Here is a 25968-nt window from a genome sequence, read left to right as displayed (position 1 = left end):
GCTCACGAATCCCACCACCACCGACGCCCATTGTTGCGCGGGAACCGCAATACCCGCAGCCGCGAGCTGTTTCCCAGACGAAGCTCCCGCGGGGCCCCGCCCACCGCGCTCCCGGGAACCTCATTGGCCGGCCCTCCGCCCGCCATCGCGATTTGCCCTCGGGATTTGGCACGGGAGGCGGGAGTCCCCCTTCCGGGCATCGATTGGTAAAATATTCATGACGGCAAGCAGTTTTCCAAGTTTCTATTGGTCCTTAGGACTCCGAGTGGGCGGGGAAAGGCAGAGCGACGGGGCTCAAGGAGGGAAGCGCGGAATGCGCCGGCGCGTAGTCGGGGACGCCGGGCCGAGGGTTTTGCTAGGAAACCGACTGTTGTTGCCCCGCCCCCTCGGGGCTTTTGGTCCCGTTAACTGTCGGGGTGCGGGGGGCTCCAGTGCCGGGCGACATGCCGGTGCGCTTCAAGGTGAGGCCGGGGTCCGCGGGCCCGAAGGCTGATGGGGGGGAGCCATGGCGGGGCGGGTGCGAGGCGTGGCGGCCTCGCTGGCTTTCTGCGCCGCGCCCCTCGCTCGGCCCCTGCAGAACCTGCCAGGCTGGGCGCCTGCCTGCCACCGCCCTGGAGGATGCTCGTCTCCTCTTACCGAGCTCCCTCTCGGCTCGCACTCGCTTCCGACTTACCATGTGGTCCAGTTGGATGGTGTTGAGATGGGTTGGGAGGCTCCGTGGAGATGGAGGGAGAGCACCTTCGAGTGGCCTTCAGATTGGGACACTGGGGGCCCACCTCCCAGTTTAGCGTTTAACGCCCCTCCCCTTGGAAACTTGAAAGTGCGTCTATCTTTTAAAGGCTTGAGAAATGGGACCTTGACAGGACGACAGGGTGTGAGAAATACACATCATTCATAGTCGTGCCTTTGGTTCGTTAAAATGTCTAGGTAGCTGACAGCGTCAAGCACCCTTCAACATAACGGCTTGGCCAAGCTTTCCACAAAACCCCGACTGTCTTAGCTTTGTATCTTAAGGGTTTGTATCCAGATGGGGATGGGGATTTGTCTTTCTTCTATTGACTTGGCAGAATTTTCAAAGGGACTAGGCATAATGCAGAATATTGTGTCCTCCTCGAGACCTTAATTAGGGTAATTATAGTGGTGAGGCTTTCGATTGTCACTGTTATTAGAAAAGAGCTCAGGCTTTGGAATCAGGGTAGCTGTTCTGAGTCTCAGATTCCTGCTGGCATCTGCCTCCAGTGGTTGCGAGGATTAAAGGATATAACGCCTGTGAACTGCTTAGCCCAGGGCCAGGTCAATATTAGCTATGGTGAAGGTGCTCTTCTTTGTTTATCTTAAGTCTTGCAAACCTTTATAGAGGTTCAGAAATGATTTTTACTGATGCCTTCTTTAAAACAACGCTCATTAATGACATTGTACTCCAATTGTACTTTGCATTGCAGGGGCTGAGTGAATACCAGAGGAACTTTCTGTGGAAAAAGTCTTACTTATCAGAGTCCTGTAACGCCTCAGTAAGTCGAAGGCACCCATGGGCTGGACTTAGATCAGATCAATTAGGTAAGTTGGGGAAACAGATAGTCATTATTACTTGAAAAAGCCTTGGGGTAAGTTTGCAAAGTGATTACAAAATTGTGAAGCATCAGTTGGCCTGGTTGACTTATGCATTTGTTTATATAACAAATATATATATATTTTTTAGGATTTACTATAGGCCAGGACCATTCTTAGCTTCTAGGGAAATAGTCTCTAACTAGACATTCTAACTTCCCTACATTCCTTAAATGTAGGGAAGAGCAGAACAAGTAACTTATTAAAAAAGCTAGGGGATTTCAGGTCGTTTTTTAAAATTGTAGGCGAGCATGATAGATACCTTTGGGGAGGGATGGATTGGAGAAAATATACTTTAGATTCGCTGTTTGAGCTGATATATGAAAACAGAGTAGACAAGCTTGGGGAGAAGTGTTCCCAAGGTATTGAGGAATTGAAGCGTAGATAGATTATGTTGCCCAAGGCTCACAGCTAGTAAATGATGGGACTATGATTTGAAATCAAGTCTGTACTGTTCACAACCATGAGTTCAGAGGCCACATTCTTGTCATCATACATGCTTCCTCCCTTTATACCAAGGAAGTCAGTGCCCTGGGCCAAGGTTTCCCAGAGCCTGGCAGAGGGGAAAAGAGAGGGACTGACTTTATTCTACCTGCTTCCTTAATTCTTCCTCACTAGAGTATAAAATCTCTGAGAGCAGCACTTTGAGTCTGTCTTCAGCACCTTGTTACCACGCAGTACCTGACACACTCTAGTTCTTATCACTAATTTCTGAATGAATGAATAAGCCTGAAGTGTGAATCCACATTAGCTGTGTGACCTTGGCAAATTTGGCCTATTTCACCAAGTGAGACTTAGGAAGCACATTGCACAGAACTGCTGGGAGGGATTAAATGAGCTGTTGCCTGTTAAGGGTCAGACCCATATATACAGATGAATGCTTGGTGCCTCATATGTGACATGTGGAAGTGCCTGATGTGTGGCCGGTAAGTTCCTCAAATGTTGGGTGTTTTAAGCCAGGAGAAGGAAAGGCTTATGAGTACTTGCCAGGCCTGGGAAATTAGTAAAATGAGGGTGTTCCCAGGATTAGGTTTGGGAAATAAAGGGAAGAGTTGAATAGAAGGGTGACTCTTTTAGGGATCCTTTGAAGTATCGGAATCTTTGCCCAGAGCCTGACTTCAAAGGCTGGATGTCCCTGTTTCTTGGGCAGGATGATGCTCATAATCCTCTCCAAATGATGAGAAGCTCCACAAATTTGATTAGATAAGAATCCAAAATAAATCTCTCTTACAGTGTGGATGCTCCACTGAGGGTCTAGAGCAGGGGTGGGCAAACTTTTTGACTCGAGGGCCACAATGGGTTTTTAAACTGGACCGGAGGGCCGGAACAAAAGCATGGATGGAGTGTTTGTGTGAATTAATATAAATTCAAAGTAAACATCATTACATAAAAGGGTACGGTCTTTTTTTTTTTTAGTTTTATTCATTTCAAACGGGCCGGATCCGGCCCGCGGGCCGTAGTTTGCCCACAGCTGGTCTAGAGGGAAATTGGGTAACCAAATAGTTGCCTCCATGTCCTTTTTACTTAGATGAGGTGTGTTTGAGGGTTGAGAGGTAATGAAATGATACTTTGGAGAATGATCCATACGAATAAAAGGGTAATATGCTAATTAGACTAGGAGACCTTCTGGAAGACCTTCCGGACATCCTTCCGGACAAAGCCATGGTGGTGGGGCCAAGGCAGAGGCAGTTAGGGATGATCAGGCTGGCAGGCAGAGTGGTTAGGGGCAATCAGGCAGGTAGGCAGGCAGGTGAGTGGTTAGGAGCCAGCAGTCCCAGATTGTGAGAGGGTGCAGGCCAGGCTGAGGAACACCCCACCTCCCCCCCAACCCCCCAGCATGAATTTTGTGCACCGGGCCACTAGTACATTATAAAAGGAGGCATGTTAATGGAGAATATTAGGTAAGGGGGAGGCCTGAGTTGAGAACTCCAGGATGTTCATAAAGGAAAGTGGGAGGTTTGCCAGGAACAACAGTAGTGTTACCTAGGACTGGCTGGGTGTTCTGTTAACAAGTATATTTTTTCCCCATAGTGTATTTTTGCTGGTGCTGGGAGATAAGGGGAGGCCACTTGAAAATCTTCTCCATTTATTTTGTTCTTCTACCAGAAGCGCCTGTCTGTGTTAAAGCAGAGAAAAGTCTAGTGGGCTTCAAACTTCAAGCTTTCATACCCCTAAAAGAACTTAAAAGGTGTTTATATTCCTTCACATTTTTAAGTTGATATTTAATTTTTTTTTATTATAAGTGTGATAAAGTTTCAAAAAATGTGATTTCTGGTATATTAAATATTGTACATGTATTTGACATATATTTTGTTAAAATTGGAGCTTCCACTTTAGCTCATTCAGTTTATGGTAAATGTTCATCATAGATATAATCGGTAAAGTTAGTCCTTGGCAAAACTAATCAAAATTATTTTCTGTGAGAAAAAAGAGGTCAAACTTTGCAATCCACATAAATGAGTTAATATGCATATATGCATTTCACATGATGACCCTCCACACCTGAATTTTAATTTAAGATAGGCAGATGGAAAAGCTGTGGAGCTGGGTGAAATAAGGCGTGGCTCCTTTGTTATTTCTAATCTCTGCCTTCTTTGCTTTGCTGCCAGGGGTTATGTTTTCTTGAATTGTCCCTTTGTTTTCCTTCCCTACCTGTGAGATATTTTTTATTCCCCGAGGCTGGTTGAGAGGTATGTCTGCCTTTTATGAAAAGTGGGAAAGGGGTGATTACGAAAGGTGTGGTGAGAAATAAAACTACAGATGGCAGATGCATCTCTTAGGAAGATCACTGTCAGGAAGTAACATATGGAAATTAGGATCTGGAAAATGATTTCCTTAAGCTGCCCATTTCTGTTTACCCTCCCCCCCCACCTTCAGAATATCTATATATGCCTCCAGACATATGTGCACCCATTTTGAATACCACTGGTCTAGGGGAGCCTTGAAAGGGTGGGGACTCTGTCTGTGGCCAGTGGTCAGAACATCCACGATAGAGGCCAAAGAACTATGTGTTTGTTTGTGTTTTACCTCATGCAGATTTTCTGTCCACCTCCTTCTCCTCCCCTTCCCTTCTAGTCTTATCTTTCTTCCTCACTCTGTACGATCTTCTTTCTATTTAAAGAATGGCACCAAACTGGGGCAGTATCTTAGTGTCTGTCATTCCACCGAGCTCCTCTTACCTCGCAGCAGGTTAAGTTTTTGGACATTTGTTGCCAGACAGAAATATAGAGAAATAGTATCTTAGCTCTTGTTAAAAGGGTTCATTCTCTTTAATTCTCAGGAAATCAAGGCAAATGTAGAACCAAGATCCATCATAATGACACCTCATCCCTTCTCATCTTGGTCTGCTGTGCATAAGAGAAGCTTTGTGAAAAGTTCCAAATTTTGACAGTACCAGGGCCCATTGTTCTGTTAAGTAGCACAGGAAAGAAATTAGAAACGGAGCAGCATGTGCCACTTGACTTGCCAGGCCATCACGTTGTGGTTCTAGTGACTTGTGTGAGGATAACTTGAACATTGTGACCCCAATTTTAATATTTTTTATGGTCAAACTTTTAATATTTCTTTAAAGCAAAATTAAAGATTTTATGTTGAAAACCTATGCTTGGATTCTCAGCTGAATTTGATATTTCATTTCATCTCTCATAAGTGTTATTAAAAGTTATCTTTGTAACCTTATGCTTTGGTATCTGCTACTTTTGTATACTCTATTTTGTAGGAATCACAAAAGAGCCAAGTTTTATTTCAAAAAGAAGAGTCCCTCAAAATGACCCACAGATTTCAAAATTTCTTGAGTGGAATGGAGCTACCTCAGAGAACAGTGTGGCTGCGTCACCAGAACCTGAAGCTCCAGGAGCACCGGACTCACAAGGGGCAGAACGAAAAGATGTTAACCAAGAAAGGGTTCTTGCACTAGAAGCCACCAAGGTTCCCAAGAGAACCACGTGTCACTCTCCAGACTCCAGAGCTGAAAGGGCTTCAGATATCGTGGAAGATAATACGGATGCAGTAATAAACCACATACCAGTTAATGAAAATGTGGAACAGGATAGTTGTACCAAGCTTCTCTCAGAAAAAACAGATAATAGGGTAAGTATATTCACTGTATTTCTTTTCAAAAGCATATAATATTTTTGTAGCTTTCATTCAGTATTATTACATTTAATGCTTAAAATTTTTCTGTTGTTTTTTGTCTATAGCAGAGTTAACAAGAGGCTACTGACTTTATTGTGAATTCTATTCTTCTTTTCTTTAATTCTTTATTGTTTAAAGTATTACATATGTCTCCCTTTCCCCCCATTGACCTCTCCTCATCACTCCCAATCCCCAGTACATACCCTCACCCCCGCCCCCTAGTGTCTGTGTCCATTGATTATACTTATATGCATGCATACAAGTTCTTTGGTTGATCTCTTACCCCCCACTTCCATCCTCCCCTGCCTTCTCTATTCTTAATAGTCACTTTGTACTGGTTATACCAAGGTATTTCTTCATTGGGTGGACAGCTTGCTTCTGGATTTTATTCATCATATATCAGTACCTGAGTCCTAAGGGAGAGATCAAGTTGAGACAGAGAAGGGGAGTAGGTCATTACCTCTGGCAGGGATGGTGAGCTGACTTCTACCTAGGCTCTTTTCAATTTATTATTGTAAACCAGGAAGAAAAAAACAAACAGAATCTCAATTGATGAAATGCAAAAGAAAGGAGAGTTTTGGCTGTATCTCAAAGATCTTGCAGTTCTCTCTTATGTCATAGCTGGCCTGCAGAAGGTCCCTGGGAGCACATAAGCAGAGGCTGCAGGGACCTGTGCAGACATCTCACTGCCTCCCACGTTTTTCTCCATTGCACTGTGCTGCTTCCCCATTTCATGTCCACTGCTGACTGGAACCACGGAGAGGCACTTAGAAGTGCTGGAGAAGAATCCATGGCTTGTGAAAACCAGGGTGCATAGGGGAATCAAGGAAGGTGATGTGTAAAGCTGGTTAACAGGGGGAAGCGGTGTCCCAGAAGCAATGTGTTGGTGAAGCAAGAGGCTGTTATTTCTCAGTAATGGATTTAATTATAAATAATTGGCAGGAAGGAACTGAAAGTTTTTAATCTTTTTCTGGGATGCATAATAATTTCTTGACAGCATTAAAGGAATTTTGAATAGTTTGACAATTTAAAAGGTATATTATCTGTTGAGAAAAGTTGTACAACAGTGTAGATGTAATTAATAATGCTGTACTGTAAACTTAATTTGTTAAGGGTGAATTTCATGTTATGTTTTTTTAACCACAGTAAAAAAGAAAAACGTGAATGGAAATTTTTAATGACTTTGGGTGGGATTGTTTTTCCCTAACAGTTGGATAGATTTCTGCAGAAGAAAGCTGGACTGACTGTTTCTCCTTCACAAAGTGCCTTGAGAAATTCTGAATATCAAAGGCAGTTTGTTTGGAAGACCCCTAAAGAAACTGCGCCAGTGTTTGCAGCCAATCAGGTAGTTCAATGGATGTAATATATTTTTGAATATCATCATTTATTCTAATTATGCAGATTTACATAGAACTAATTGCTAAAAGAAATTAGATACTTAAGTAGGCCTGGAGGTAGGTTCTAGAGAAGTGAAAATGAGAGTCTTGCTAAAATCATTTGATTACTTCTGATTCATGCTATATTGTCCTAGGCCACTGATGATCATTGTTGCCAGATGTACTATATATGCTAAGTATGAGACAGGGTAATGAAAACTTTTTTCTCAACTGATAAGTTTTTGCATGCTGTGAGTTCTTTTATTTATTTAAAAATTAACTCGGTTTTATTCTAAAATGTGTTTAGTTGACTAATATATTTTTTTGTCTTCTAAGAAAGGCATAACTGCCTTGGATATTTATTTCAATAAATATAAAATATCTTGATAGTAACAGAAGATATACAGTTTTATCTTTTTATTAAATGAACAGTAATAGGAATTCACAATTAACTACATTTATAAAATTCAAAAGCTATAATGATGACTAAATGATATTAGATTCATTGTACCCTTACACAAGTTTAGTATTGGATTACCATTACCAATAAATACTCTTGTTTTACTATTGTCATCCTCTAGACCAGTGTTTCTCAACCTTCCTAATGCCGTGACCCTTTAATATAGTTCCTCATGTTGTGGTGACCCCCAATTTCATTGTTACAAATTGAACATAATTAAAGCATAGTGATTACTCACAAAAACAATATTTAATTATATATGTGTTTCCTGATGGTCTTAGGCGACCCCTGTGAGGGGTCGCGACCCACAGGTTGAGAACCGCTGCTCTAGACAGTTCTTAGGCCCTTCACTCTTTTATGTTCTTAAACGTACTCCTAGGCCTAGGTAGGAAGTACTTCCATTTAGAATATCCTCAGAGGCTCGTGACAGCTCAGACTTGTTTCTCCTCATATTTGTGTTTTTCTTTATAAACACACACACACACACATACACACACACACACACACACACACACCTCTTTACACATCCTCACATTCATTTTCTCCTGTATCGCAACATTCACTTTAAACCCCTAAGTACTGAGAGGATAGTTAGATTTAGCTAGGCAAGAACATAAGTCATTTTATGCTAAGATAATATCAGTGATTCTATATATTGTGGAAGTTTTGGGCTTCTTTACTTGTTATTCAGTTTTTAAAATACCTGAAATTTATATAACATTTTAGGAACATATAAAATAATATAAAATGATATATACCCTTTATGAACCTAGTAAGTAGGATCAATACTTTTGCTGGTTTACAAGTATTCTTGGATAGTAAGTGTACCCAAAAATTACTTAATACCTAAACATTATAAATTCTTCAGTTTTTATAGAGTATGTCACCTTTAAAATAGAAATGATTCCAATTAAAGTACCATTAACAACTTTTACATATTTCAATGGGACTATTGTATAGAAATGTTCTTTTTCATAGGATTAGAAATATAATGTAAATCACTAGCAATACTATAGTAGTTTTATTGCTTTTATTATGAGGGTTTCAAATAATTTTGGGGGGAAGCAGATACCCTTTGTTACTTCAAAGCATATCAGTTTCAGGGTCTGTGGACTGAAGAGCTCTTTGAAGAAATGAAATTCTTGCTGATGGGAACCTCTAAAGGAGCTGTTTAGTTCTGTTTTATCAGACTCCTGTCTTCTGAAAGGATGTCTTATATTAATATATAAAGGAATAAGCAATATTTGGCAGAAAACTACTTGAGATTATATTGTATCTTAAAAAGATACACTGTTTGGATTCAATTTCAGTGAAGATGTACTGTTCAGAGTTATAAAGAAATAATATTATTTGAGCTTCCATCTTTTTCATTTGCTTTTGTTGTAAACAGTAGTAATATACTATAAAATTGAAACCATATTATGAAGTATTAAGATAAAAGGAAACATTTAAAAATAGGAACATAATAATTATGTGACTTTTCCCTTGCCTTAAACTACAAATAAGCAAAGAAACAAAAACTGAACAAATGAACATACCAGACATTCAAAATATTCAGCATTTTCTATTGCAGGAAGAAAAAAATACATGTTGAGGGGGAAAAAAATGGTAGAGTTGACAATAGAGTTGCCTTGTAAAACTAATTTCTATGTTCATATTATTAAAATACAAGAGGCCCAGTGCATTAATTTATGCACTGATGGGGTCCCTCAGCCTGGCCTGTACCCTCTTGCAATCCAGGACCTCTCGCAGGATGTTGGACTGTCAGTTTTGGTCCGGTCCCTGCAGGCCAGGCCAAGAGAACCCAACTGGTGCACGAATCCATGCACCAGGCCTCTAGTATGCATAAAAGATCTTTGGGTAACTTCTTCCTGCCCTCTCCCCTCCCCTCTTCCCTCTGAGATTCATCAGTCTGTTCCATGTTTCCATGCCTATGCATTGAATGTCTGCCCTCTGGTGGTCAGTGAACATCATAGCTACTGATCGAATGGTCGAATGGTTGCTTAGGCTTTTATATACAGTGGGGCCTTGATTTATGAGTGTCCTGACTAACGAGTTGTTTTGAGATACGAGCCGTCTCTTGGCCGATTTTTTTTTAATTGCTTAAAGTATTACAAAGGGTATTACATATGTGTCCTCCCCCCCCCCCCCCGCCCTTGACAGTCCCCTAGCCTCCCCTATCCCCCAGTGTCTTATGTCCATTGGTTATGCTTATATGCATGCATACAAGGCCTTTGGTTGATCTCTTACCCCCCTCCCTCCTGCCCCCCAACCCTCCCCGGCCTTCCCGCTGCAGTTTGACAATCTGTTTGAGGCAGCTCTGCCTCTGTATCTATTATTCCTTTGAGTTGCAAGCTCAAAAAAATTCCGGTTACGAGCCAGTTTCAGATACCCCACCGCTAGTTGGCGCAGCGAACGTCACAGTGATTTGACATACAAGTAATTTGAGTTATGAGCTCCGTCACGGAACGAATTAAACTCGTAAGTCAAGGCCCCACTGTACTTAGATGTCTATTCTATGAATTCCATTACCAAACTGATGGGAGACTTTGGGGAGAAAAGATAGAAAAGATATGATGCATTATTTTTCTTGGCTTAAGCATTATTTTGATTACAATAGCTATTATTCAGAACATAGTAGTAATGAATATAGAAAGTTGATCTTTGGATTTTTTTCCAGTTTTATTGAGGTATAATTGACAAAAATGATATATTTATGTGTACAATATAATGTTTATATATATATATATATTTACCACAATCAAACTAACACATCTATCCCTTCACATAGTTACCTTTTTTTTATGGTGAGAACATTTTTTTTGTATGCTGAGATCTACCCTCTTGGCAAGTTTCAAGTATACAATGCAGTATTATTAGCTATAGTCACCATGCTATACTCGAGAGCTGCAGAAATTATTTGTCCTGCATAATTGGAATTTTGAACCTTTCAACCAATATATTCCCATTTTCCCCACCCACTGGCCCCAGGCAACTGCCATTCTACTCCGCTTCTATGAGTTTGACTTTTATAGATTCCACATGTAAGTGCAGTTATGCAGTTTTTGTCTTTCTGTTCTGGCTTATTTTACTTAGCATATGTTCTCCAGATTCATCCATGTTGCAAATGAGAAGATTTCTTTTTAAGTTTGGATAATATTCCATTATATATACATGCCACATTTTCTTTATTTATTCATCTGTGGATGGACACTTAGGTTCATTCCATATCTTGGCTATTGTGAATAATGCTGCAGTGAACAAGGGAGTACAGATATCTCTTTGAGGTACTGATTTCAATTCCTTTGGAAATATACCCACAAATGGAATTGCTGAATCATATGAGGTTTTGTTGTTAATTTTTTGAGGAACCTTCATACTGTTTTTCATAATGGCTCTACTAATTTACATTCTTACCAACAGTGTTCAAAGGTTCTCCACATCCTTGCCAATATTTATCTTTTGTATTTTTGATAATAATAATTCTAACTGATGCGAGGTAATTGTCCCATTGTAGCTTTAATTTACACTTCCCTGATGATTAATGATGTTGATCACCTGTTTGTATACCCATTGGCCATTTGTATGTCTTCTTTGAAAAAAATGTCTATTCAGTTTCTCTGCCCATTACTAATTGAATTGTTTTTTTTTCTTTTGAGTTGTATGAGTTCTATTATTATATACATACTTTAAAATATGTTTTTATTGATTTTAGAGAGAGGAAAGGAGAGGGAGAGAGATAGCAACATTGATGAGAGTAAAACATCAATTGGCTGCCTCCTGCAGGCCCTATGCTGGGAACTGAGCCCGCATGTGCTTTAACCTGGAATGGAACCAATGACTTCTTGGTGCATGGGATGATGCTAAATCCACTGATCCACACTGACCGGCCTATCTTAATATATATAAAGAGCTAGGTGCCATCACAACCGAACAGGCAACTGGTCACCATGAAGTGCATGGAGCCCTCTCAGTCCCCCCGTCCCCCCACGGCCCCCAAGCTGCTCACCATGAGGAGGGGGTGGTGGCGGGGTGGGACTGGGGACTGTTGAGTGGCGGTGGTGGGCTGCTTTGCGGTGTGGCCGTGAACTTAGCGGAGCTGTCACCAGGGTGGCAGCGAGTTTCGTGAAGCAGTCGTGGGGGGGGTGAGGGGGGGGCGGAGTTTCGTGGAGCAGTTGTGGGGTCAGGGGAGGGGGGAGTTCGCAGAGCATCCAGCGGCGAGCTTCGCAGGGTGGCAGCAAGCTTTGTGGAGCAGTCGTGGGGCGGGGAGCCTCGTGGAGCAGTCACGGGGTTCACAGAGCATCCTGGGGTGGGGAGCTTCATGTAGTGTCACAGAGTGGCAGAGGCCATGTGCTGGAGGCCAGGCTAGGCCTAGGGACCCTAACTGTGCACGATTTTGTGTGCACTGGGCCTCTAGTTATTATATATTAATCCCTTATTAATATATGATTTTTAAATATTTTCTCCCATTTCATAAGTTTTTGTTTTCTTTTTGGTCAATGGTTTCTTTTGCTGTGTAAAAGCTTTTTGGTTTGATGTAGTCCCATTTTTTTATTTTTAATTGTTTGGTAAGAATTTGGGTTTCTCTGTAATTCAATGTTTAACATGTTATATTCAATTTTCTTTTATATACATAACATACATAATTTTACATAAATGTATAAATGTAATATAGAAATATTATAAAAGATTAATATCCTGAATATGTAAATAAATAACAAAGTATACAAGCAAGATCACTTAAAATCATCCCCTCTGAAATGATCACTGAGATAATCATTGTATGTATTTCAATGTGTTTTTAGCCTTTTTCTGGATATATATATATATATATATATATATATATATATATATATATATATATGATCATCTATAATAATAAAAACATAGTATGCTAATTAGACTGGACAGCCAAACGACCTTCCGGATGTCCTTCTGGATGAAGCCTTGGTGGCGGGGGCTGAAGCAGAGGCAGTTAGGGGCAATCAGGCAGGCAGGCGAGCAGTTAAGGATGATCAAGCAGGCAGGCAGAGATGGTTAGGGGCAATCAGGCAGGCAGGCGAGCAGTTAAGGATGATCAAGCAGGCAGGCAGAGATGGTTAGGGGCAATCAGGTAGGCAGGCGAGCAGATAGGAGCGATCAGGCAGGCAGGCGAGCAGTTAAGGGTGATCAGGCAAGTAGGCAGAGGCAGTTAGGGGCAACCAGGCAGGCAGGAAGGCAGAATGATTAGGGGTGATGAGGCAGGCAGGCAAGTGGTTAGGGGTGATGAGGCAGGCAGGCAGAGTGGTTAGGGGTGATCAGGCAGGCAGGTGAGTGATTAGGGGTAATCAGCAAGCAGGTGAGTGGTTAGGGGCGATAAGGCAGGCAGGCAGAGTGGTTAGGGGCTATTAGGCAGGAAGACAGATGAGCAGTTAGGAGCCAGCAGTCCTGGATTATGAGAGGGCACAGGCTGGGCTAAGGGACCCTCTCCCCCTGAGTGCACGAATTTCATGCACCGGGCCTCTAGTATTTTACATATAATTCTATATCCTGGCCTTTTTATTTAAGCTTAATGATATGCTGTATTTTGACATTTTACCTATTATATATTTTTTGAAAATAGGATTATTTTTTAGACTATGATCTATACTCGTGAATATTTTTTAAAAAAATCTTTATTGTTGAAAGCTTTACATATGTCCCCTTTTTCCCTGCATTGACCTCTTCTAGCCCACCTCAGGCTCCTCACCCCTCACCCCCGCCCTTTGCCACCCTATTGTCTGTGTCCATGGGTTATGCATATATGCGCACAAGTTCTTTGGTTGATCTCTTCCCACCTACCCATTCACCCACACCTTCCCTCTGAGATTCTAGTCTGTTCCATGCTTTTATATCTCTGGATCTATTTTTTCATCAGTTTATTTTGTTCATTATGTTACACATATGTGTGAGATCATGCGATACTTCTCTTTCTCTGACTGGCTTATTTCGCTTAGCATAAAACTCTCCAGGTTCCTCCATGCTGTTTCAAAGGGTAAGAGATCCTTCTTTTTTTACTCCTGCATAGTATTCCATTGTGTAAAATGTACCACAGCTTTTTTTCCCACTCATCTACTGATTGGCACTTGGACTATTTCCAGATCTTAAATATTGTAACTTGCACTGCTATGAACATAGGGTTACAAATATTCTTTCTGAATGGTGTTTCAGGTCTCTTAGGATATATTTCTAGAAGTGGGATCACTGGGTCAAATGGGAGCTCCATTTTTAATTTTTTTTTAGGAAACTCCATACTGTTTTTTATAATTACACCAATTGCATTTCTACTAGCAGTGTACTAGGATTCCCTTTTCTCCACATCCTTGCTAGCTCTTGTCATTTGTTGATTTGTTGATGGTAGCCATTCTGACAGGTATAAGGTGATACCTCATTGTCATTTTAATTTGCATCTCTCTGATGATCAGTGACTTTGAGCATTTTTTTCATATGTCTCTTGGCCATCTGTATGTCCTCTTTGGAGAAGTGTCTATTTAGGTCCTTTGCCCATTTTTTAATTGGATTGTCTTCCTTTTCTTTTCTTTTTTTAATATATTTTATTGATTTTTTACAGAGAGGAAGGGAGAGAGAGATAGAGAGTTAGAAACATCGATGAGAGAGAAACATCGATCAGCTGCCTCCTGCACATCTCCCACTGGGGATGTGCCCGCAACCCAGGTACATGCCCTTGACCGGAATCGAACCTGGTACCCTTCAGCCTGCAGGCCGACGCTCTATCCACTGAGCCAAAATGGTTTCGGCTGTCTTCCTTTTCTTAAATTGTATAAGTTCATTATATATTTTGGATAGAACCCTTTATCAGATGTATCATTGCCAAATATGTTCTCCCATGCAGTGGGCTTCCTTTTCATTTTGTGGATGGTTTCTTTTGCTCTGCAGAAGCTTTTTATTTTGATGTAGTCCCAATTGTTTATGTTCTCCTTAGTTTCCCTTGTCCTAGGAGAGTTATCCACAAACATATTGCTATTAGAGATGGCTGAGATTTTGCTGCCTATGGTTTCTTCTAGGATTTTTATGGTTTCATTACTTACATTTAAATCTTTTATCCGTTTTGAGTTTATTCTTGTGTATGGTGTAAATTGGTGGTCTAGTTTCATTTTTTTTTTGGCATATATCTGTCCAATTTCCCCAACACCATTTATTGAAGAGGCTGTATTTTTTAAAAAAATATATTTTATTGATTTGTACAGAGAGGAAGGGAGAGAGATAGAGAGTTAGAAACATCGATGAGAGAGAAACATCAATCAGCTGCCTCCTGCACATCTCCTACTGGGGATGTGCCCGCAACCCAGGTACATGCCCTTGACCGGAATCGAACCTGGGACCTTTCAGTCCGCAGGCTGACGCTCTATCCACTGAGCCAAATCGGTTTCGGCTGAAGAGGCTGTATTTATTCCGTTGTATATTCTTGCCTCCTTTGTCAAAATTAATTGAGTGTAATGGCTTGGGTTGATTTCTGGCGTCTCTGTTCTGTTCCATTGATCTGTATGCCTGTTCTTGGCCAGTACCAGGCTGTTTTGATTACAGTGCCATTGTGGTATAACTTGATATCTGGTATTGTGATCCCTCCAACTTGGTTCTCCTTTCTCATGATGGCTGTGGCTATTCACGGTCCATTTTGGTTTCATATACATTTTCGGAGTATTTGTTCTTGATCTGTGAAACATGCTGTTGGTATTATAGATTGCTTTGGGTAGTATGGATGTTTTAATGATGTTAATTCTACCAATCCATGAACACAGTATATTCTTCCACTTGTTTATATCTTCCTCTATCTCTTTTTTAAATGTCCTGCGGTTTTCTGAGTGCAAGTCTTTACCTCCTTGGTAAAGTTTATTGCTAATTATTTTAGGAATAAACTTTTTTGTTGCAATGGTAAATGCCATCGATTTCTGGGTGTTAATTTTGTATCCTGCTACATTGCCGAATTCATTTATTACATCTAGTATGTATTAGTAGCTTAGAATACTTAAGCTAAAAATAAGCATTTTGCTTATTTTGCTCATTGTCCAATCAACAAGTTATTTGGTTGATCTCTTCCCACCCACCCATCCACCCACACCTTCCCTCTGACATTTGTCAGTCTGTTCCATGTACCCATGACTCTAGTTCTCTTTTATTCGTCTGTTTATTTTGTTCATTAGATTCCACATATGAGTGAGATCACATGATATTTGTCTTTCTCTGACTGGTTTATTTCACTTAGCATAATAATCTCCAGGTTCATCCATGCTGTCACAAAGGGTAAGAGTTTCTTCTTTTGTACAGCTGCATAGTATTCCATTGTGTAAAATGTACCACAGCTTTTTTATCCACTCATCTACTGATAGGCACTTGGGCTGTTTCTAGATCTTGGCTATTGTAAATAATGCTCCTATGAACATAGGGGAACATAAAGTCTTTCTGATTGGTGTTTCAGGATATCCTATATAATAAAAGGGTAATATGCAAATCAACCAAATGGTGGAACGACCAGTTGCTATGATGCGCACTGACCACCAGGAGGCAGACGCTCAATGCAGGAGCTACCCCCGGTGGTCAGTGCGCTCCCACAGGGGGAGTGCTGCTCAGCTAGAAGCTGGGCTCACTGCTCATGGCTGGCGAGTGCAGTGGTGATAGCGGGAGCCTCTCCTGCCTCCGCAGCAGCGCTAAGGATGTCTGACTGACAGCTTAGGCGGAGAGCGGGCCTAAGCCGTCAGTCAGACATCCACCCCAGGGCTCCCGGACTGAGAGAGGGCACAGGCCGGGCTGAGGGATCCCCTGAGTGCATGAATCTTGTGCACTGGGCCTCTAGTTTAGGATATATTTCCAGAAGTGAGATTGCTGGGTCAAAGATAGTTCTATTTTTAATTTTTTAAGGAAACTTCATACTATTTTCTATAGTAGCTACATCAGTCTGCATTCCCACCTACAGTGCACTAGGGTTCCCTTTTCTCCACATCCTTGCCAGCACTTATTTATTTATTTATGTGTCTATTTTTATGCCTCTTTGCCCATTTTTAAATTGGATTGTTTTCTTGCTATTGTATTGAGTTCCTAAATATACTTTGAATATTGACCCCTTACGAGATCTAAGGTTTGCACATATTTTCTTCTATTTCATGTGTTGTCTCTCACTCTGTTGTTTTTCTTTGCTGTACAAAAGCTTTTAATTTGATACAATCTCATTTGTCTATTTCTGCTTTTGTTGCCCTTTGGACTTTATTTAGACATGTGAAATGAAATTACAGAGTCATATATAATTTGGTCTTTTTTATTTTCTGTGATTCAACTTTATGCGTGAAAATTTTTAACCTATTGAAAAACTGAGTTCTGTATAATTAAACAACAAAAAATTAAACTAAACTAATTTTTGTTTTAAGGTTTTCCACAATAAAAGCAAATTTGTTCCACAATTCAAAGGTAACTCAATAATCCATGAAAGTGAATACAAAAGAAATTTCAAGGGTTTGTCTCCTGTGAAAGAACCAAAATTAAGAAATGATTTGAAAGAAAACGGACATTTTGAAACAGTATCTCCTGATAAAAAGGTATTCATCAACTCTTTAAACAAAACAAAATCCTCATTTTAGACTCATATTTTTTTTTTCACTTACCACTACTTGGCATTTTTGTTATTAGCTAGTTCATTAAGTCATTTGTTTGTTCATTAAATGGCAGATGTTCATTGAGCACTTAGTAGGAACTGGGCATTGGATAGCTACTGAGAATACAGTGATAACTGTGCTAAGTTCTAAGCAGTTCTTGGGCTGTTGGGGAGACAGAAGTGGAAATAGCTAAATGTAAGACAGTGTGATGAATGCTTCACAAGTACAGCAGGTAAGTCTGCTATGTCTGATATCAGATGATTGACCTTATGGTAATGTGGGCTCCACAGGTAACAGCAGTTACAGAAACACGTACTTTAAATTAAATAATGGAAATAAAACAAACACACATACATACTAGTATTTTATTTTATTTTTTAAAATACTTTTACTGATTTTTTAGAGAGAGAGAGGAATGGGATGGGAGGGAGAGAAACATTGATGTGAGAATGGAACATTGATTGGCTGCCTCCTGCATGCTCTCCATTGGGGATTGAGCCCACAACCCAGGCATGTGCTCTGACCAGGAATTGAACCAGCAGCCTTTTGGTGCACTGGACAATGCCCAACCAACTGAGCCACAGCAGCTCAACATATGTATTTTAAATCAAAGTTTTAGCATGCCAAATTATAACCAGTGTAAGTCACATGCTTTACCTCAGGATATACAAGCATCTGCTTCTCTGTGAAATTATAGCTATTTAAATTGCCGCATCAGGTTGAAGTTATTGTAAGTTATAGGTAAACTAGAGGCCCGATGCATGAAATTTGTAGGCCTTCCTTCCTCTGGCTGCCGGCACCAGCTTCCCTCTGTCACCCGGGACCTGGGCTTCCCTTACAGCCCCAGCTTTGTCTGGAAGGTCATCCGGAAGGATGTTTGGTCTAATTAGCATATTATGCTTTTATTATTATAGATGGGGTATAAGTCCTGTATTATGTCTGATATTTTATGGGTTCTAAAAATAGAAATTATATGACTAACAGTAAAACTTTTGGGGCCTATGTTTTTCTTGGAGAGAAAAAAGAGTGGTTAAGTTATTAAGTAAAGCAATGTGGTAACTTATTAATTGGGGCCTTATATTTAATTACTATAACATAATTAAATGTAAATTTAGAGTATCAAGGGCAAATGTAAGATCACTGCTCAAAAGGTAGTAATGAAAAGTTTATTTACTTTGGTATTTATTTGTTAATTAAAATTTTTTTTCTAGCCAAGGAGCTAGAAAATGAAACTATATCCTGAGCTATACTTCAAAAAACTAACCTGGTAAACTAGTTTCAAAACTTGTTTGTTGATTTCTTGTGATTTCTATGTTATCTTTAGTAGTTAAAGCTTTCTTCTAAAAACAAAATTGTAATACAGTAGTCAAGTAAACTTTATAATATTTATGCTTTTAAATTTTTTCATTTTAGTGTAATAAAACAGACGATTCTTTAAAATTAGAACCAGAAATGGAATCAAAAGACTTAAGCCAGCTTAAAAAGAAGCTCACTCCTTGGAAACATCAAAGGCTTGGGTACGTATTTTATAAGATAAACTAGAGGCCCAGTGCGCGAAATTTGTGCATGGTGTGTGTGTGTGTGTGTGTGTGTGTGTGTGTGTGTCCCTCAGGCCAGCCTGCACCCTCTCCAATCTGGGACCCCTCGAGGGATGTCTGACTGCCCATTTAGGCCCGATGGTGGGATTGGGCCTAAATGGGCAGTCGGACATCCCTCTCACAATCCAGGACTGCTGACTCCCAACTGCTTGCCTGCCTGCCTGCCTGATTGCCCCTAACCGCGTCTGCCTGCTAGCCTGATCACCCCCTAACCACTCCTCTACCAGCCGGATCGACGCCTAACTGCTCCCCTGCCAGCCCGATTGCCCCTTACTGCCCTTCCCTGCTGGCCCGATTGCCCCTAACTGCCCTTCCCTGCAGGCCTGGTCACCCCTAACTGCCTTCCCCTGCAGGCCTGGTCCCCCCAGCTGCCCTCCCCTGCAGGCCTGGTCCCCCCAACTGCCTCCCCTGCAGGCCTGGTCCCCCCAACTGCCCTCCCCTGCTGGCCTGATCACCCACAGCTGCCCTCCCCTGCTGGCCATCTTGTGTCCACATGGGGGTGGCCATCTTGTGTGTTGGAGTGATGGCCAATTTGCATATTACTTCTTTATTATATAGGATACTGTAGTATTTAGATGATTGGCATGATGAAATATTTACTCACTTCTTTTCTGTTAGGAAGGTGAATTCTGAATATAGAGCAAAATTTCTGAGCCCAGCCCAGTATTTATATAAAGCTGGGGCATGGACACAAGTGAAGGAAAATATACCAAATCAGGTGAGTCTACATAAGCTCAGGAAGCCCACATTTTCTTTGTAGATTTAGTAATAGAGACAATATAAAGATGTATGATACAATAATAGCAATAAAAGTATCAGGAACTTAAAGTTGTATGTATTAGGATATAATTTATCAGTGTGTTTACTTTTTAAAAATACCAGCTAGCTCTGTAGAGATGAATAATGGATTATTATAAAGTCTTTAAAGTTAAAAATATTTTTACAGTCCATATTTGGTTGTGTTAATAAAGTCAGTTTATAGAATTGTGGTATGATATATTTGATTATTTTATAACATCCAGACTTCTACCTTTGCAACTGAAGATTAATTTTCTAGATTAGTTTGTCTGACAGTGGAAGCCGTTATCATTGTTTACCATTACAGTCTGTAAGTACAGGGAGGGAGTGGCCTGTGCTGATAGAGGTTTGAGTTACTAATATGGTGTCAGGATACCCTGACATATGGGGGAAATTCTGAGAATCCTAAAGAAAGGTTTGAGGGAAAGAGTAATCCTTGAATTATTAAGTGCTAGTTTAGTAACTTCTTATAGTCAAAGGATAAGCAGCGGAGCTTTTTTGGTTATTGTATAGTTAGCATCTTTTAAACCACATCTTGAGGGTTTTCTGCCTTTTCTGTGTGAATTAGCTAAATTAAAACATATTAGTTTAGGTTATACATCAGTAAATACTCCCTCCCCCTATCATTGTAAAGAGAGGAGTAATTTGAATGGGGAATGGATCTTTTATTTAACTCGATACTTAAAACCATGGTTAACAATTGCATGTCATCAGCTTCTGGGGGAAGGCATTGGCACTTTGAGTTGCTTGCTGGCTTTTTGCACTGTTAGCTCCCAGATTCATGTTCCAGTGACTTCTATGCTCCGAATGTTGTTTCAGGAGGTTTCTTGATTCCTTCCACTATTGCTGCTCTCTACTTCCCTACTTGAACATTGTTCAGAGGCAATACAGTCAGTAAGAGACAAAGCTTGAAGCTGTCCCAGATTATTATTGGGGACAAATTTTATATATTCACTCTGGTGAGAGCAAGTTAAAAATATGTGCATTGAGCAGTTTATAACCATGCCAGACCTTGGCGAGGAGCTCTATATCGAAGGAGTGTGGGGTGGGGAATGAGGAGAAGCTGGCGGCAAAGGCAGGACACAGAATGTGGCCATAGAGGACCAGTGTGGTGTTGGCCATTCTACCTGTTCTGTTTTTTTTTTTAATATGTTTTTTATTGATTTCATAGAGGAAGGGAGAGAGAGAGAGAGAGAGAGAGAGAAAGAAAGAAAGAAAGAAATATCAATGATGAGAGAGAATCACTGATGAGCTGCCTCCTGCATGCCCCCTACTGGGGATGGAGACCACAACCCAGGCATGTACCCTTGACCGGAATCAAACCTGGGACCCTTCAGTCCACAGGCTGACACTCTGTGCACTGAGCCAAACCAGCCAGGGCCCACCTGTCCTGTTTTTTAGGTGCTTCACTAGTTGGTTCATGAGAAGCTCCTTGTTTTGGAAAAATTATCTTAGTCTCTGAGACTTCTTTAAACTAAGATGAATTGGTATTTAGACATCAGATCTTTATGGACTAATGGGATCCTTATGTCTGATAGTCCTTATGCTGCCCTGATAGAAGAGAACATTTTTGTTGTTAATTTAAGAACTGTCTTTCAAGGTTTCCTATTATGATACCTTGGTGTGACTTTTGGGGGGAGTTTGTTTCATTAATTGCCATTAGTGGTGATAAATATTTAAATTAGTGGTATAGTTTGCCTTGACCTTTATTGGCAAAATAATTCAAAAAGTAAATTGAGTTAGAAAAGAATAAGAATTTTTAGTAAAGAGGTCAGTGACCACTGATGGTGATAAAAGTCTATAACCAGGATATAGACTTTAATGTGGCCACGTTTTATTTAAGTCTTAGGTTTTTTGTTTGTTTGTTTGTTTTTTGTTCTTTTTTTGTTACTGGAAGGCATTTACTGTATGTGAAGTGTCTAAACATAAGGTACTCCTTTATTTTTTCACTCCTAACATTTAATGAAGGAATACTATTCACACTCATCATTGCACTTGGATGTCAATGACTTTGTTATCTTATAATGTTAACTTATTTTTTGGAATCATATTACAATTTTCTAGTCCATATATCATCTTCATTTTCTTCTATGATGTTTGAGATATTACTTTTAAAATCTATTTATAGTCTAGTCACTGTATATTGTATTCTAAGTCCCAAATATCTAGTCATATAACATTAAGGTAGTTGGTTTTACTTGTCCAGTGGTTGTATATTTCTTCATAATATAAACACTGGCATCTTTTTAAAATGCTCACTTAAAGGATTATCTTTAATAATAACCAGCAATTGTAATTGTTAGCATGTATCCACAGAATAGCTACTGAATCCATGTTAAATTTTCTTTTTTCTTGATTGTTAGATAATCTAATAATTCAAATTACATTAAGATAATTGAAAATTTTTAAATAATTACAGTTGACATACAGTATTAGTTTCAGGTGTACAACATAGTGATGAGACATTTGCATACCTTATGAAGTGATCATACATAGTTATTATAATACTAGAGGCCCAGTGCACAGATTCGTGCACCAGTGTGGTCCCTCAGCCTGGCCTGTGCGCTTTTGCAATTAAGGACCCCTTGGGGGATGTCGGACTGCCAGTTTCTGTCCGGTCCCCACAGGCAGGCCAAGGGACGCCACTGGTGCAAGAATCCATGCACCGGGCCTCTAGTATGCATATAATATCTTTGGTTAATCTCTTCCTGCCCTCTCGCCTCCCTCCTTTCCTCTGAGATTTATCAGTCTGTTCCATGTTTCCATGCCTGTGCGTTGAGTGTCTGCCCCCTGGTGGTCAGTGCACATTATAGCTACTGGTCAAACAAACAAATGGTTGCTTAGGTTTTTATATATATACTAGAGGCCCGGTGCACAAAAATTTGTGCACTCGGGGGGAAGGGGGGGGCCCTCAGCCCGGCCTGTGCCCTCTCACAGTCTGGGACCCCTTGGGAGATAACGACCTGCTGGCTTAGGCCTGCTCCCGGGTGGCAGAGGGCAGGCCCAATCCCTAGGTGCAGCCCCTGGTCGGGCTCAGAGCAGGGCCGATTGGGGAGTTGGGGCGCCGCCTCCTGTCATGCACAGAGCAGGGCGGATTGGGAGGTTGTGATTCCACCCTCAGTCACACTCAGGGTAGGGCCGATTGGGGGGTTGGGGCACCGCCCCCTGTCACACTCAAGGCAGGGTCAATGGGGAGGTTGCGGTGCCACCCCGTCACGCACAGAGCAGGGCCAATCAGGGGGTTGGGGCGCTGCCCCTGTCATGCACAGAACAGGGCCCGTCAGGGGGTTGGGGCACTGCCCCCTGTCATGCACACAGCAGGGCCCATCAGGGGGTTTGGGGCTCCGTACCCTGTCATGCACAGAGCAGGGTCCATCAGGGGGTTGGGGAGCTCCCCCCTGTCACTCACAGAGTAGGGCTGATAGGGGAGTTGGGGCACCGTCCCCTGTCACACACAGAGCAGGGCGGATCAGCGGGTTGGGGCACCACCCTCTATCACCCACAGAGCAGGGCCAATCAGGGGGTTGGGGCGCCGCCACTCTCACACTCAGGTCAGGGCCGATGGGGAGGTTATGGCTCTACCCCGTCACACACAGAGCAGGGCCCGTGGGGGGGTTGGGGGGGGGGTTGGGGTGCCGCACCCTGTCACACACAGAGCAGGGCCGATCGGGGTTTGGGTGCTGCCCCCAGTCACGCTGATCCCAGTGCCGGGAGGCCTTGCGGCTCTGCTGATCCCGGTGCTGGGAGGCATATTACCCTTTTACTATATAGGGTGGAGGCCTGGTGCACTGGTGGGGGCCGGCTTGTTTGCCCTGAAGGGTGTCCTGGATCAGGGTGGGGGTCCCCACAGGGGTGCCTGGCCAGTCTGGGTGAGGGGCTGAGGGCTGTTTTCAGGCTGGGGGTGACTGAAGCTCCCAACCGCTCCTTTATTCCTTTTTTTTTTATTTATTCTGGGCCAGCTTTAGCTTGAGGCTTGGCTCCAGCTCTTAGGCCTCCACTGCTGAAAGTAGGTTTCTGGCCTTTGCTTACAATGTTGCGAATCTTCTGGCTGAAGTCCGGGGGGTATTTGTTACAATGTTTGAAACTGCAGGCTCAGAGGCCTGCAGCTGCAGGCGGGAACGTTGGTTTCCTCCGTCACTGAGGCAAGCAAGCCTCATGTTAGTTTCAAGCTGCCTGGCTGCCGGCCGCCATCTTGGCTGACAGTTAATTTGCATATCTCGCTGATTAGCCAATGAAAAGGGTAGCGGTCGTATGCCAATTACCATGTTTCTCTTTTATTAGTGTAGATAGACTAGAGGCCCGGTACATGAAATTCATGCACGGGGTAGGCGTCCTTCAGCCCGGTCTGCACCCTTTCCAATCCGGACATCCCTCACAATCCGGGACCGCTGGCTCCTAACCGCTCACCTGCCTGCCTGCCTGATCGCCCCTAATCATCTCTGCCTGCCAGCCTGATCACCCCTAACCGCCCTCCCCTGCTGGCCTGATCGCCCCTAACCTCCTCTGCCTCGACCCCCGCCACCATGGTTTTGTTAGGAAGGAGGACCGGATGACCAGAAGTTGTCCAGTTGATATGGTCTAATTAGCATATAACCCTTTTATTAGTATAGATTACTGACTATATTCCCTATGCTATCCTTTATATTCCTGTGACATTTTATAACTGGCAATTTGTACTTCTTAATCACTTTCACCTTTTTCACCCACCCCTCTCCCATCTGACCATCAGTTTGTTCTATGGGTAATTTTTTTAAAATGTGTCTTTCACAGATAGGACTTTATTTAAGATAAAGTTCCACTTTCTATAATTTGACAGGCATTGTAAGGACTGCTAGATATAAAGATGATGCCTCACTTTTGGGGGATGATTTTTGGAAAAAAAGAGTTTTTATATTCCCCCCCACCCCAGTTTTCTAAGTTTGAATTTTCTGTATATAGATTTTAAGTGACTTAGTTAAATTCTTAGTTGGGGAAAATAAATTCAGAAATGAAAACATTCTACTCATAGTGTTTATTATATCATGTAATCTGTTGACATTACTTTACCTGGAAAGAGATGTGTGTGTTGTTTGAGTTGAGTTTGGAATGGTTTATTTATATCCTTTAGTGCCTATGGTTCTTGGCTGTAAGGATTGTTCTTACTATTGTGTACACACCATTAATTTTTTAAAACTCTTTCTAATAGAATGCCTTAGGAGATATCAACCTCCTAATTTTTGTTGTTGTTAATTTTTCCATTGATTTTTAGACAGAGTGGAAGGGAGGGGAACAGAGAGAGAGAGAAACATCATTGTGAGAGAGGCATCCATTGGTTGCCTCCCTCATACACCCCAACCTTGGGCCGGGGATCGAGCCTGCAATTGAGGTATGTGCTGTTGACTGGAATCAAACCTGCGACCCTTCAGTCTGAGGGCCAACAGTCTAACTGCTGAACCACACTGGCCAGGTCTCAACCTCCTAGTTTTTATTTTAGTTTAGAATTGTAGAAGTTTAAAATTATGTATTTGTAGAACATAACATTAACACTAAAATTATTAATAAAGATTGCTGATAAAGTAAATTTTAAACATTGTTTTGAATGTCAGTAACAAATAGAACTGAGTAAACCAAAGTTTTACAGTATTTCTGTATCTCTTCTCCCTTCTTTAAAAAAATTGATGTCAAATAAAACTGGATCACTGTGTCCGTGGAGAGCATATTTATCCATCCTCTCATTTATCAAACAATAAGGTCCTCCCACATAGATAGAATGCAGTCTTCTTTGCTGTTCCTTTCCACTCCACCCTACACACAGTATAGGACTGACAGTCCCTGTTTTGATCCACTCTTTCAACTTATATCTCATTTGTTTATTGTGGCATAAACCATACTAATATTATGATAATAAATTATCATAGAGGAGGTGGTTTACTCCTCTACCAAACTGAGCACATTGAGTACAGGGACTTTCTTGCTTATCTTTGGCTACCAGCCTTTAAGCTCAGGTGGTGCACTTAGGCCACACTCAGGACAGGTTGTGGAAACAATGTTTAAATGCTACATTCTTCCTTACCTCAAGGAGTTCATAGGTTAATGGGAGAGAATGACACTAGCAATTAATTCCTGTAAGATAAAATAAGTACTAATGGGGATGTGCACCAAAGGCTTTAAGAACACAGAGGAGGAATCAGTGTAAGGCCAGCAGATTTTATCATATATTACAATTACTATTTTGTGGGATTAAAAAACTAGTATATATTTAATATATTTTTTAAAAGTTGAGGTTCTGCTGATTCCAAGGAATGCTGAGGAATTTGGGGGAGAAGCCTTGTGACTCTCTCATTGGGGGCTTCTATACTGATAGTAACTATATATAAAACTAAATTAAAACT

General features: G+C 41.4%; 1 protein-coding gene across 2 annotated transcripts in view; it reads left to right on the top strand.

Moving 5' to 3' along the window:
• The first annotated feature begins 291 nt into the window (after window positions 1-291).
• Window positions 292-25968, top strand: part of MDM1 (Mdm1 nuclear protein) — a 44761-nt gene continuing 19084 nt past the window's right edge. For both annotated transcript variants that reach the window (XM_059683541.1, XM_059683540.1), the window contains exons 1-7: window positions 292-461; window positions 1443-1557; window positions 5327-5697; window positions 6953-7087; window positions 16977-17144; window positions 18615-18718; window positions 19418-19517. In XM_059683541.1, the coding sequence (XP_059539524.1) occupies window positions 444-461; window positions 1443-1557; window positions 5327-5697; window positions 6953-7087; window positions 16977-17144; window positions 18615-18718; window positions 19418-19517 (1011 nt within the window). In that variant the 5' untranslated portion in view covers window positions 292-443. The remainder of the gene's footprint in view (window positions 462-1442; window positions 1558-5326; window positions 5698-6952; window positions 7088-16976; window positions 17145-18614; window positions 18719-19417; window positions 19518-25968) is intronic.

Source organism: Myotis daubentonii, chromosome 2, assembly GCF_963259705.1.
Source record: "Myotis daubentonii chromosome 2, mMyoDau2.1, whole genome shotgun sequence".
In the NCBI taxonomy this organism is placed as follows: Eukaryota; Metazoa; Chordata; class Mammalia; order Chiroptera; family Vespertilionidae; genus Myotis; species Myotis daubentonii.
Note: the sequence above shows the minus strand (reverse complement) of the source record. Positions and strands in the feature narration are given on the sequence as shown.